Source organism: Periplaneta americana, chromosome 16, assembly GCF_040183065.1.
Source record: "Periplaneta americana isolate PAMFEO1 chromosome 16, P.americana_PAMFEO1_priV1, whole genome shotgun sequence".
NCBI classification, from domain to species: domain Eukaryota; kingdom Metazoa; phylum Arthropoda; class Insecta; order Blattodea; family Blattidae; genus Periplaneta; species Periplaneta americana.
Window position 1 is genome coordinate 22,821,787 of NC_091132.1, and position 15,633 is coordinate 22,837,419.

The window sequence follows — 15,633 nt, forward strand, 5'->3', positions numbered from 1 at the left end:
ACGGTCATTCTGAATGACGTATTTCCGGATCCTTGTTTCCGATTCAGAAACATCATTGTTTCATTGCCAGGCAATGTTCACAATTAAAAAAATTAAAAACCATGGAACCAAAAATAATTCCAGGAACAAAAGAAGGCAAAATTTTGAAGAAGATCAGTAGCTGTGCATAAAATTGACTCTAATAATATTGTGTGCAATAGTTCCTGGTCATATTTCCGACACCTTTATTACGAAGACCTTCATTTTCAAATCGAAACAGTCATTCCGAATGACGTATTTCCGGATCCTTGTTTCCGATTCAGAAACATCATTGTTTCACTGCCAGGTAATGTTCACAATTAAAAAAAATTAAAAAGTATGGAACCAAAAATAATTCCAGGAACAAAAGAAGGCAAAATTTTGCAGAAGACCAGTAGCTGTGCATAAAATTGACTCTAATAATTTTGTCCGCAATAGTTCCTGGTCATATTTCCGAAACCTTTATTCCGAAGACATTCATTTTCAAATCGAAACGGTCATTCTGAATGACGTATTTCCGGATCCTTGTTTCTGATTCAGAAACATCATTGTTTCATTGCCAGGCAATGTTCACAATTAAAAAAATTAAAAACCATGGAACCAAAAATAATTCCAGGAACAAAAGAAGGCAAAAATTTGAAGAAGATCAGTAGCTGTGCATAAAATTGACTCTAATAATATTGTGTGCAATAGTTCCTGGTCATATTTCCGAAACCTTTATTCCGAAGACATTCATTTTCAAATCGAAACGGTCATTCTGAATGACGTATTTCCGGATCCTTGTTTCCGATTCAGAAACATCATTGTTTCATTGCCAGGCAATGTTCACAATTAAAAAAATTAAAAACCATGGAACCAAAAATAATTCCAGGAACAAAAGAAGGCAAAATTTTGAAGAAGATCAGTAGCTGTGCATAAAATTGACTCTAATAATATTGTGTGCAATAGTTCCTGGTCATATTTCCGACACCTTTATTACGAAGACCTTCATTTTCAAATCGAAACAGTCATTCCGAATGACGTATTTCCGGATCCTTGTTTCCGATTCAGAAACATCATTGTTTCACTGCCAGGTAATGTTCACAATTAAAAAAAATTAAAAAGTATGGAACCAAAAATAATTCCAGGAACAAAAGAAGGCAAAATTTTGAAGAAGATCAGTAGCTGTGCATAAAATTGACTCTAATAACATTGTCTGCAATCGTTCCTGGTCGTATTTTCAAAACCTTTATTCCAAAGACCTTTATTTCCAAATCACAACGGATATTCCGAATAACATATTTCCGGATCCTTATTTCCAATTCAGAAACACCATTGTTTCATTGCCAGGTAATGTTCACAATTAAAAAAATTTAAAAACATGGAACCAAAAATAATTCCAGAAACAATAGGAGGCAAAATTCTTGACATAGATGGACACATTTATTATAAGAGGAAAACTGGCAAGTTCAACTCGCAATTCCTCTCAGATATGCTCTGCCCAGCATATAAAGGTACTACAAACAGTAGTACAGAAAATGCAGACCTTACAATCTCACTAAATCTGCCAGCACGTGCAATGTGTAATTTTGAGTTAGGCATCATAAATAGTATTAATGCAGCTCTTCCTGGCACCCACACTACAGCATGCTTCTTCCACTTGGGCCAGTCAGTTCAAGCTGAAGGTCTGCAGGGAACCTACAACGATGCAAATGATCGTCATGTAAAAAACGAGATATACATGCTTCGGGCTGGTGTATGTTCCTCCGCAAGATGTCAAACGATGTTTCAGAGAGCTTCACAGTGTCGTGGACAATGACATGATCTCAGTAGTGGATTACTTCAACGTCAATTATATCAACGGTAGAAGATCCCTATAGAACTACTATGATGGCACTCTACATCATGAACACTGGACCAATAACATCAGTGAGGATATCCACAACAGATTTCAGGTCGTTATAGGAAAGGAACACCCGAGCTTCTACTCAACAATACAGAAAAGGGGCAAGGGGATATCGAGATGATGCTGCAAGAGTTGAGAATGGATCGGACTGTACGATGTCAACTTAAAAAAAAAATAGATTCAGCTTCAGAACAGAATTCGCAGTATCGTCCGGGAATATGACACATAGAATAATCATAACCGCCAGATGGAACATTTGAGAACATTGCAGCATCAATTTTCACTTTAAAAATTTGCTCTGTAAATGATATATGAATAATAAATAAAATGTAATAGTTCGGAAATCTCTTCATGTTTTCATTGTTCTTCCCTCCCAAGGCAGTCCCCACCCGGAGACCCGACCGGGGGACTATTACTCCGGAATGTTTTACTTTGGGATGCAACATTTTCATGAGCTGACACCATGTTTTTAAGAGTTGGCGGTTGAATTGTCCTTTCTCAACCCCGTATACAGTATGAAAGAGGACCATATCTGTCTTTGGTCAGTGGGTCCTTTGGACCTAGCCAGGACTGACTGTTCCCACCTCCAGCAAAGAAAGGAACTAAAATCAACTTAAAAACAAGTTTCAAGTTCCCATATGAATCAATAAAACGAGTCATAAAAAGAATAAGTAACAGCGAACAGGCAAAACATCAAAATTCAAAATGGAAAGAATCATTCAAAGATCCAAAACTAATTCCTGATCTACCTCGAAAATCTGCCGTGGCCATGTTTAGATTGATTACTGGTCATGATTGCCTCAGTAAACACCTCCATCATATTCGAGTACTGAATTCACCTAAATGCTTACTGTGCACCAGAGAAGAGGACATGGAGATGGAGATGGAGCACCTGGCTAATTGTGAAACTCTTAGGACATTTGTGGACCTTCCACCAAAATACTGGGAAGCAAGAAGGATGATGACTTCATTGTTAAATCCAGAGCATTAGATACACACACACACTTTCGGAAATATGATTAGTAAACGTTCAGGGGAGGGGGGGGGGGGAAATTCGGCACAGTCAAAAATAAAGTTTTCCGACATAAGACCAGTCGAAAATGAAGGTTTTCGGAATAAAGGTTTCGGAAATACGACTGAGAATCATCTGCAATGCAATTGAGTGAACAATCTGAAACATATTTAAAATGGTGAAGTCCATTCTTGGTTAGCTTTTGCAATTTTATAGCAACTGTCAGATATGAAGGCAGCCCAGTTTGGAATGCTTTTTCACAGTGTCACGTGATCACAGGCTCAATTTCGTTTATTTGATTGCTGGAAGCATAAATAGCCAAAACAGTTGCATTGTGCTTGATTATTTGGTTTATGTACTATTTTAATTCTTACTACTGGGGGTTATATAATATAATTAATTATCTGATGCAAAAACAATGTGAGAAAAGTGACAATGTACCGGTATAATTATTTAAACTCTTAGCAATTTCTCAAACAGACTCTCTATAACTGACTGACAATACAAGCTCAATGAACATACAACTCATACCTAACAGTCATTCAAAATTAAGAATCATTACAGTTCTGTTCATCTCACACAAATTCTCTTGAGAAAAATTTTGGACACGGTTGGTCATAGCATAGCCCATCATACTGTGGATCTTTTATGACTTGTTATATCGCAAATGGACAGATTATATAAAAATAACTTTGTTTCAAATAACAATGAATATTTATATTCTGATTCCTGACATTATTGTAACAAGTTTCCACTATTAGACAATTTTTAACAAATTATATGGACAGCTTCAAATACTTGGGTTGTACTATAAGCAGTAACATGAGCTGCTGCCAAGAAGTCAAAAGGAGTTTAGCAATGACAAAGGAAGCTTTTAATAGAAAAAGGAGCATCTTCTGCAGACCTCTGGAGAAAGAATTAAGGAAGAGACTAGTCAAGTGCTTTGTGTGAATTGTAGCATTGTATGGGGCAGAAACATGGAGCGTGTGAAGAAAGAATAATGCTGAAACTAATCAGAAAGAGAAAAAGGAATTGGCTAGGTTACTGGCTGAGAAGAAACTGCCTTCTGAAAGATGCACTGAAAGGAATGGTGAACGGGAGAAGAGTTCGGGGCAGAATAGGATATCACATGATAGACGACATTAAAATATATGGGTCATATGAAGAAACAAAGAGAAGACAGAAAATAGGAAAGACTGGAGAATGCTGGATTTGCAGTGAAAGACCTGCTCTTGGGCAGAACACTATGAATGAATGGATATATATATTTTTCAACCTGTGTAAATCAAAATGACTGATAGCATTTATTTTTCCCTTTGTATAATTTGCTTGGTTCCTTCCTCAACTTGTAAGGGGACACTCAACTATATTTTGGAACTTTTTTCCTATTTGACCAATCTTTTTCAAATTTGGAGAAAAACTTTAATATACATATGGAAAGTAACATGCAAAATCTCAGCTCATTAGATCCAATACTTTTCAAAATAAAAAATATTTCAATTTTTAATCAATCATTAATTGAAATATCACTTTTAATTATCATTTTTTTATTTTTTGGCTTTGTGCATTTGACTGTGACTTCTCAATGAATAGGGGAAGAATTCTGCGTATTGATTTAGTTCTGTCACGTAAATTAGTGTAGAAATTTAATTTTTAATTTCTATGACACTTTTTCTGCAATTTTTAAGTTGAGTGTCCCCTTAAGTACAAGTACACTCGAAGTAAAAATGAAAACTTAATACCTTATAACTGGTTTAAAAAAGTCCTAAAATATGTTTGGAAAGAAAATCATAGTTAATTGTTAAAATCTTGTTCATGCAATACAAAATAATATTACTATTAGAAATTTCATTATATGCATCACGCTAAATCTAATTTCCCAGGGACTTCAATGTTATTTATTATATCTAAATTTTAAATTAAAAAATCTTCGTAACTCCTGCATAATAAAGTTGAACTAAAAATGAAGATTCCAGTTTCCTTTCTTTCTGTTACTAATTGCAGTCGTAATTTCACCATGCATTTGAAAATTCATGAAGATTAGTTAAAATTTATTTTGCTCCTTCCCTTTTATACATTACTATTCAATAAATCAATAATAAACTGTTAATCTAACACACAGCAAACCATTACAGACAAGTAATGGTGTATTGTCTAAAATCACATTCAGCCGAAAAAAATCAAGTAAGCTTAAAGTTTCTTTTTCAGAGACAGTCAGTCCACATTAATGTTCAAAGATCACATTTTCCATTTCCACTATGATTCACACCAAAAAATGTACTACATAAATCCTAGTCTTATGAGATGCCAACCCCTGCAAATCACTATCAACAACAGGCTTAACGAGTTTTGGACAAGGGAAATTACACCATACCTACTTATCCTGCATAAACATTCAGCCTGTCACATTAACCATGACTTCTAGCTCTGAATGAGATGTTAAAAGTGTTTTTCAGGAATTTATATATACAGTAACTGTCATACAACTTGCTACAAAAATAATATTCCTTCAAGTACTGTAACATGTACAAAATATGCATCACACGAATTACAACTAAGTAACAGCAACCCAGCATATGCTAACGAAATGATTAATACTTTACTGATACCAAAATTCACCATCAAACTATATCCAGATCAGCTAAACACAGACGATATTATCAACAAAACTTGACATTCTATCTATGAGTAACTTTTTTAGAGTTCCACACCAAGTTTATGTAAGACTTTTTATAGCTCGACATCACCCCCAACTTAAAACAACTTTCAGTAATCACTTCATTCTCTGAATGACATATGCTGGGTACTTTTACACAACGGATTCTCTAACAGGCATTTTAAAGCATCTAATGCTGTCATGGTGCATGAAGAATTTGGCACAAAACGATTTAAAATTTTTGCCTGAAAATTTAATACAGTTACAAATATGTACATATTACATAAAATCTATGTAAGTTGGCACCTCCAACGATAGACAATTTATAGCAATAAATCATACATGGGGGAGAGGAAGAAGGGAGAAAGTGTTATCTTACCAAACATGAAATTCCAACAGGGTGAATGATGAAACAAGAGATGCCATATAAAGATTGTAAAAATAAATATATATCCTTAGAACCGTAATGACGTGATAAAGATATGACACAGAAGTCCATGACTTCAGTTCAGTTTCATGTAGTAAAATGTGTTCAATAAATATGTTTTCAAAAACCATGTTCACGTTTTGTGCTTTATTTGTCATCGATGTCTTGCTTTCTTGTTTGTATTTTTCTTTGTGCCCGAACGGTGAACAGTTTTGCTCTCTTTGCTGGCTGTTTCTTTGGTAGGAGTTGCAGGTCTGTCCAGGCTTGCACTGCCATTTAGTGCTGGACCTGTATTGGGATTATTGCTTCCATTGGTTGCATGGTGATGAACAGTTGTAATGTTATTTTTCCCTGATTCTTTGCCTGTATTGTTGTCCTCACTTCCACTGTTTCCTGTTTGAGATTCTGTTTCACTGTTCCTTTCTGAAAGTTAAAACATATTCGTGAATATGACAATTGTAATTATGATTTGCATAAAATCGACAGCGTGAAAACCGTACTCATATGATAACAGCAGCCTAGATTCTTTCAGTCATGAAAGTACACTTTAATACAATGCCAGGCATGAGAGCAGCTCCATTTAGCTGGCCAGAGCTGTATTCGGTCCGCAAAGCACTTCAATTCCAAGCCAGAGCAGAATTACAACCACCTTCCTGCATTAATATAACAAGAGCCACGGTTGTTCTATTCATTCAGTCTGTCAGTACATCATAGTTTATAAGGATATTACATCAATACATAATTTATAACACTCTTATTAATTTAATGAAATAAACTTCGCTCTGTGCACATACACACATCATTATGTAGGCTTATTTACACAATCTATATGCACAGTGCTTTAACAATTACATAATGGCATTAATAATATAATAGTACATTTTGCAATGAGCCTATAATGGTAGTAATTAAGACGCGAGTATGTTTATGAAACTCACTTGCACTCGTTTCATAATTTTCATACGAGCATCTTAATTACCATTATAGTCAAGTTTCATACGACTTTTTATGCTCGACCATATTTCTAACTTGAAATTATTCATAAGTATTCATGTTATTCTTATCTGACTGAGGAGCGGAACTGACCTTGTGCAATACCTCGTAAATTGTGAGATATGCGCAGATGCGAAAGTATTGATTTTTTTCCGAGAAACAAATGTCGACATTGACCTTGATATAATCTAGAGTGTAAAATAAACATTAATCTTGATATAACCTTGAAATTGAATTAGACATTGAAAAACGAGATGACAAATTGAATTTATTTGAATATTATTTACAATTAACGCTAATTATTATAGTAACAGAACTAATTGTCATTTGATTGCATATCCGAGAATAATCGATACTTGCGCTTTCATATTGCTACAATGGTATTTTCTGATTGGTGGAACACCTGAACTTTAATGAATAGGTGTACTTTAATGAGGTCCATTAAAGGGCTGCTACCAGGTGTATAATTACTACATTTCGGCATGGTCGAGCATAAACATATGTATTAAAGGATTACAATCAGAAACACCAGACGGAAATCAATAATAAACAAGCTCTTAAACTTTAATTTTGCATGAATAAATAAATTACTGTAACAAAATCGTACTTCTGTCAATCTGAAATCAATAAATATTTTCTACTGAAACAAAACTATTTGGAACTCAATAACTAAAATGTGGTTGTTTTCCGAGACTTACGAGGTCGTTTCATTTGCAAAAGCTGTTCAATGTTAGCCATGTTCAATCTCAAAATATAATTTAGGTTTTCGTCTGACATACAGCAGCAGGTGCATCTTCGAAGTTTGCCACTACTGCAGAGTTAACAACTGCACTGACAGTGAGTGATGTACAGTCACAGTGCTCAAGAGAATTGCTCTTTGAAGTAAACAGCGCTTATTTTTCAGAATCACATAACGTGCCCAGGCCTGCTTTAATAGAACGTGAGGACTGACTACCACTATATGTAATTCTAAATGGAAAGCCCTTCCTAAAGAGCGATTACCCTCTGGGCCCTATTCCACAAAAGTATGGTATAAATACATAACAAGTAAATTCACCTGTAATTTGCACAAATTATGAAGACTGTGTTCCATAAAAGTATGGTGTACAATATTATTATACTTTATTACTCCATACCTACGAAGTACAAGTGAAATTATCACTGTTTTGTTCCACAAAAGTATAAGTTTGTATATGTACATCCGTACAGTTTTCTCTACGAATAAAAGAAAACTAATATTGCTAATACAAGAGTTTCTTTAAAAATTTTATTAATGTTATATCAACATAATACACAAACGGTTAGGGAAAACACGGAAATTTTACTTGAAGCAAGTAAAGCGATCGGTTTGGAAGTAAGTCCCGAAAAGACAAAGTATATGATTATGTCTCGTGACCAGAATATTGTACGAAACGGAAATATAAATATTGGAGATTTATTCTTCGAAGAGGTGGAAAAATTCAAATATCTTGGAGTAACAGTAACAAATATAAATGACACTCTGGAGGAAATTAAACGCAGAATAGATATGGGAAATGCATGTTATTATTCGGTTGAGAAGCTCTTATCATCCAGTCTGCTGTCCAAAAATCTGAAAGTTAGAATTTATAAAACAGTTATATTACCGGTTCTTCTGTATGGCTGTGAAACTTGGACTCTCACTCTGAGAGAGGAACATAGGTTAAGGGTGTTTGAGAATAAGGTGCTTAGGAAAATATTTGGGGCTAAGAGGAATGAAGTTACAGGAGAATGGAGAAAGTTACACAACACAGAACTGCACGCATTGTATTCTTCACCTGACATAATTAGGAACTTGAAATCCAGACGTTTGAGATGGGCAGGGCATGTAGCACATATGGGCGAATCCAGAAATGCATATAGAGTGTTAGTTGGGAGACCGGAGGGAAAAAGACCTTAGGGAGGCCGAGACATAGATGGGAGGATAATATTAAAATGGATTTGAGGGAGGTGGGGTATGATGATAGAGACTGGCTTAATCTTGCACAGGATAGGGACCGATGGCGGGCTTATGTGAGGGCGGCAATGAACCTTCGGGTTCCTTAAAAGCCATTTGTAAGTTGTAATATCAACATAATAATTTATTAAATATGTGATCTAGCAGCAGTGAAAGCAACAGAGATGATAAAATAGAATGTATTATTTTCGCTAGCACACTTAAGGCCATGAGGCCTTCTCTTCCACTCAACCAGTCTTAATTATACAACAGTGACATATATTTATGAATATTTGCAATACACTAAAGATTCTACAATAATATCCTTGAATTAAATTTTAATGATGATGATAATGAAAACCATACAAATTTACAATACATTTTCAACTTAGCCAGCATTTCAGTATAATGAACATGTTAGATTAAGTGGTATAGAGATGGAAGAACAGAAGATTGTTGCTAGCTTAGTCTGTTGATTAAATTTGGTACTACTGCAATTCATATGAAGCCAGAAACTAGGATTGCCATAAGAAGAAACTTTTTCACATTATAGTATCAAAAATTCACTATAAACTATCGGAATTACAAGGTAAAATATCTTAGTAACAATTTTTTGCAGTTCTTTAATACGACATCTATTAGAAATAAGAGAGATGAACGTAATCTTATTATAGGTGTAGTCTAAGGCATTAATGCAAACAGCCGTATATACACATAATTATTATGACATCACTTTTACAAATTTACATAATTTTGTGGAACAGAAAGATAAACTCCACATTTTGCAGTAACATTTGTAATGCATTATACCATACTTTTGTGAATAGGGGCCCTTGTGTTATATTTCGACCACAGAAGTGCTGGATGACAGGAGTTAGCAGCTGACTGGGGATGATGATGATGACCAGTTCCTTTGTTAAGGAAGAGAGCAATATTACTTGATTCTTTTTGTGGCCACACAGCTGATAGATCAAGAAGCAGAAATGAATACTGATTTAATCATTATTCCAGTCAGCTTCAGGGGTACTAGATATTGTTGTTAAACCCTTAAAGAATAACCTACTCAGAGAGTACGGCTGGTATTCATAGTCGACTCTTTATATCACCACTTTGCAAAGTGACACTTTTGACGAAAGTGGCTCTTTCATATTAGTGGTATTCATAGACGATTGAAGAAGTGCACTTCACAAAGTGTCACTTTACGCCAGCAAAGTGTAGACTTACAATTTGGTTGGTAACAGAAGTCCCACAATGCCTTTCAAAACAAGTGAACAAACAATAACAAATTAATGACGTATAACCTACAAATTACAGTGCTTGTGATTTGAATTGGGAGCCTAATTGATCACGCGAGAAAGAAAATATATATTTAAAGTTGTTTTATTTCAGTTTCTAGTTTTTGTTGCCGATAGTTTAGATTATTTCAGTCAGTTCAGATATATAACATGTTATTAAATAATGATACTGCTGGTGAAATTAGGTTAGGTTTTGTACAGTACATAACTGATCCATTAATTTATATAGTTAGATTAGGTTCTGTACATATCTTTTTCATTGATTTATGTCGCTAAGTTAGATTTTGTAGCCTACATATCTTCTATTAGTTTATATATATATAAAATCATTAAATTTATATCGTTAGGTTAGGTTTTATACGTATCTGCTTCACTGATATATCGTGTTATTTCCGTTATTTTCATTTTTATCTTTTTCATGAATAGTGAATAGAAGTAAAAAAAAGAATGAAATAAACACATTACTACTGCTATTATTACTACTATTTTTTCTCTCTCTCTCTCGTTTCCATTATTGCCTGCTCTTCAGGAATATTTTGAATGCCAAATGTTCCTACAATGCAAAACAAAATAGGCCTAATAGTATGAAATCTCTTTTCGTGGTGAGGTTATGACTGCACATGAACTAGAGACAGTAGATGTATTGCTTACCGGCATGAAAATATATATTACCGGTATCAAAACAGTAATGATTATATCAACATCAAGATAAATCTTATCTCAAAATACAGGTAGTCAACAAAAATCAAAATCATTTTAAACCCAATATAATTATGGAATCTGCTTAGAAGGCAGGCACGTGAGGTCTCTCAATGCTAATTTAAGATAGTTATGCCTACATTAGATTGAAGTTAGTTTGATATTATTTAAGTTAAAAAATTCGTTTCAGTAATAAAAAATAGGTTATATAGGTTTATCTACCTACATATCACTTCATCGAATTGAGGTTATAAATATACGAATGTTACTACAGAAATACCTGAACTATAATATTACATATATTAATGTATGGTACATATCTGTAGCATAGAATTTTAATGCAGTCAATAACTGTATTATTGGAGGCACTGGCAAACGTCTATTATTCGTTTTTGTCAACCAGTCATCGAAAATATAAGCAATCTCAATAAGTTTCTTTATCAAATCGGAACCGTTTTTTTTTAATTCTATATCATTATAAAATTCCATGGGATTGTCTTTAGGCCTATCTCTAATTTGTACATTGTCCACTAATTGTGCCATCTCTTCCGCACGTTCTAATAATTTGACAATTTCCAAGACGTCCGCCATTTTTTCTACAAAGTGACACTTTCGGCTCAAAGTGTAGTCGAAACTACACTTTCATCCAAAGTGTTCCTTTGCACCAAAGTGTCGACTGTGCAAAGGAAAAGTGATACTTTGCGTCTTCCAAAGGACACTTTAATCGAAAGTGTCGACTATGAATACCAGCCTACAGTAGAACCCCAATTATCCATCACCCTATTAACCAACTGGCGGATTATCTGATTGTCCTCCTACCACTTTTTTTTTTTGTTACAGAAATATATGAGTACTATACATTATATTAGCACGTTAATTTTTCTAGAGGAATTATTACAAAACTTTATCCTTACACAATATGGTCTATTGTTGAAGTTGTCATTCTGTATAACTTAACTTTTATATAAAATGTCTTCCATGCGTTTAAAAAAGTGCAAATAACTGAGTGGTTTGGGAAACCAGAAACTATGGCTCAACTCAGAATACGAGACTGAAGTCACAAGTGTGTTCTACTTAATAAAAATCGAGGATAAAGTGTTTAAAGTATGTAAATCTACACCACAAGACCTCTACTATTCATATCTTTTCACAGACATCCATTACAAGGAGTTTCATTGCCTCTTAAAAATCCGTTGTTAATAACCAGACTTAAATCAGTGAACTTTTGATCCACTACCTAATGTGTTCAATACAGAGGAAATTACAAAAATATAAGCATTATTCATTAAATGTACAAAAATCTTTTATGGTACAGAATATCCGATTTTTTCGATTGACCATTCAGCCCATCCTCTTCATTATCACAGATAATAGAGTTTCTACTGTATATTGACTGGTTGCTTAAAGGGAACCATGCTCTGATCCCCCCCCCCCCAAAAAAAAACAGTGAATAATTACAACATGGAATGGGATTAGCAATGAGTGAATTGTGAAGATTCCAAAAAGTGCTGTGTTTCCAGTAATACCAGGGATGACAATGACGATGACATTATGTGATAAAACATTTATCATAATTATATTTCTCAAAAAACTTTGATAGTGTAATACCAGCCTGTAACACTTCCAGAATGTAGATAATATTACACTGAAATATTTTTATTGTTTCATTAAGAACATCTAAAACTTGGGGTCATGTTATATTCAAGGTCGTACTAAATTAAGTCCAGTACGGTGTTTAAAATAGGCATATAAAGTATGATATCACATAAATCATATGAACATAAATTTAATAAAGACTTCACCTTTTCGGTAATGTAAAATAATAATAATAATAATAATAATAATAATAATAATAATAATAATAATAATAATAATAATCTGAATTTTATTACAAGTGCTAGATTGTTTAATTAAATATGTATGCTTTGATATTTGTCTACTTCCGCCAAATCTATTAATTTAACATTATTCTTGAACATTCAATTTTAAGAATTTAAGAGTTACAGTTGCAAGAAAAAAAAAATGCACGCACTCATACACACACAATTTCGAAATCTGTAAATATATGAAGAGTCCACTGCAAGAATGATGGATGTCACTTTCTTGTCGAAAATTAACTAAGACTGTCAATGCATAGCTTAGGACATGTAGAATGTACATACAGAGTTATATGGCATTAACACTGATAGTCACTGTCCAGTAATGATCGGAAAGTCACAGTTAAGCTTTGAGCGCTAAGCATTTCAAACTTTCAATTGCTTCTCCTGCAAAATGTATTCCAAATGACATCCATCATTCTTGCAGTGGACTCTTCATATATATTTTTGTTATTATTGCAGGCCTACCCTCCTCATATACAGCAGCAATACAAAAGAAGCACACGTATATACTCTTACCTTTGTCCTGGGTCTGATCCACTAATCCACTTACAGCCTGGAAAATAAGTGAACAGAAATTGTACATGATGGAAGTATATTACATTGCAGATCTAAATTTATTTTAAAATTTCTATTCCTTTTATTTAATAATAATTGTCCTTAAAGTTTAGGCAAAGGGGAAAACGTAATTAATTTCAGCTACTGTCAAGAGTTTCTTTGTGTAACTAAATGTTCTTCCTCTTTCTTATTTTATTTTTTTTTTTGTCTACAGACAAAATGCCGATGTTGTACCTTAAAATTATTGACAATGGTACATTTTTTCCTCCTTTTCACAAATAATAATAATCCATTTTATTGTATCTCTGTAATATAATGTACAGCTACATAATAAAATAAAATATTGCAGTGCGTACCAATTAAAAACCTAAACTAACAAACCTAACCTTCGTATATGCAAAATGTGTAACCGGAGCAAGAAGGGATCTTCTTGACTTGATCTAGCAATATTTAGGCCTACGCAAATACATCTTGTCACTAACAGTGGTGCTATCTCTCAGTAATGTTCAGAACGAAGGAGTAAAAAAAAAAAAAATCTCTTTCTAACAATGCCACAGATCAAAGTCATGTTCTTATGTTGGCGACATTGTGTATTTAGTTCAATTTGGTCGTAACCGTAATGGCACAGTTCAAAGCTACCACAGCAAATTCTTCAGTTTAGCATACTGTTCTTCACGCCTCCCATCTCTGTTTCATTCATTACGTCCTACACTTATAACAGGTCGTTATTAATTTACAACTTAATTTGTGAAGTTTTGATATCCAGTAACTTTGATCTTCAGAGGATATTGCTTTAACCACCACGGACACAGTAATTTCTGGCAAAATGACAGTTAAATTTTATTGTAGATGAATAAGTTGGTGATAAACTTGATGCCAAAATAACATACTCTTAGGTTCAGGGAAATTTCAATGCCAATAATAATCTACATGTGATAGTCTGAATACAGTTTGAACAGGGCTTAACTAGCATTGAAGTCGTTCCTTTTGTATTCCACTTATAGGCCTACATCTTGCATATACCAATCTGTGACAGGTTAGGTTTGGTTAGTTCAGGCTTTGTTTTTCTTTGCATATATGATAACTGCATCTCCCCCCCCCCCAAAAAAAAAATCCCTCATAAATTCAACGATTTTCACCTACGAAATCACCGAAACTACTGAGCGCAAGTTTCACTAAAAAGAGTGTTTTCGCAAAAGACGAGTTGTTTTATATGAATATACAGGCAAGTAGTAACTTATGCGATATTTGCGCGAAAAATATATGTGAACGCAACCCTCACTTGCGCATGACTATATGTATATGACACAATACAATGAAGCAAAAATATATATATTGTGGTAAAATACCATTCACTTAATGTGTCGCGTGTATATTGATCATAAAACACAAATCAGAAGTCAGTCCCGTGTGGTTTGGAAGAATACCTTTTTAAGTAGTATGTGACTAAGAAAACGTATAAAAAAAAAAATAAGTACCGGTACCGGAAATTATAGTGTATAAGTGGACCTATTCAGTTCATAGACAGAATTCAACTTACAGCCATCGACGTGATTGAAGATTTTGAAAACAGTCTCTCTGCTTCTTTAAATTTTCTGTTGCGCTTATCTGCTTTGCTGTTTGTGTTTTTGTTACTTGCTAAATATCGGTCCCAACCTCGAATGATGTTTCCATATAACTGTGTATCTTCTAGATAACTTCCTTCAAAAGCATATATTTGTCGCTCGAGGTTTGCTAATGTATCCTGAAAAAAAAAGAAATTCAATTAACACCGATACACTCATTAAAAATCATTTGTTTCTAGTCCTGAACTGACATCGAAGTGACAAAGTTTATCCTTGAAAAAAGGAACACATGATATACTGTACTTGCAATACACTTTTGAAATAAAATAGACCATGTTCTTATTTAATGAGAGCAGTTTTAAATACATAAATATTGCTGCTACAAGATATTAATGCACAATACCAATTTGTCAAAATTAATACAAAATGTAACCTAACCAAACTGCTCTGTGTATTGTCATTTGAAAGTGTGTGCAGACTTCATTCTATTATAACAGTTTGTGAGCCATTACAATACTTGAGTGACAGTATCAAGCCATACCGCAATTTCTGCTTTTCTTTTCACTAATTCCGCAAGTTCTGCCCTGGTATCCACGGTTGTTATATTCTTCGACGCCATTTTAAGTTCTTTCATTGTTTTTACTGACTTTCAAGCTAGCCAACACGATATCTTTAGAAAATTCGGCAATGCTAG

At 33.9% G+C, this 15,633-nt stretch overlaps 1 protein-coding gene across 1 annotated transcript; it reads right to left on the reverse strand.

Annotated features, from left to right (window-relative positions):
* Positions 1-4,949: 4,949 nt before the first annotated feature.
* Positions 4,950-15,633, reverse strand: Eaf6 (chromatin modification-related protein EAF6/MEAF6). The gene is made up of 4 exons (XM_069849675.1): positions 15,481-15,633; positions 14,915-15,118; positions 13,336-13,372; positions 4,950-6,421 (listed from the first exon to the last, which is right to left on the reverse strand). The coding sequence occupies exons 1-4, from the start codon at positions 15,571-15,573 to the stop codon at positions 6,153-6,155; spliced, it is 603 nt and encodes a 200-aa protein (XP_069705776.1). The 5' UTR covers positions 15,574-15,633; the 3' UTR covers positions 4,950-6,152.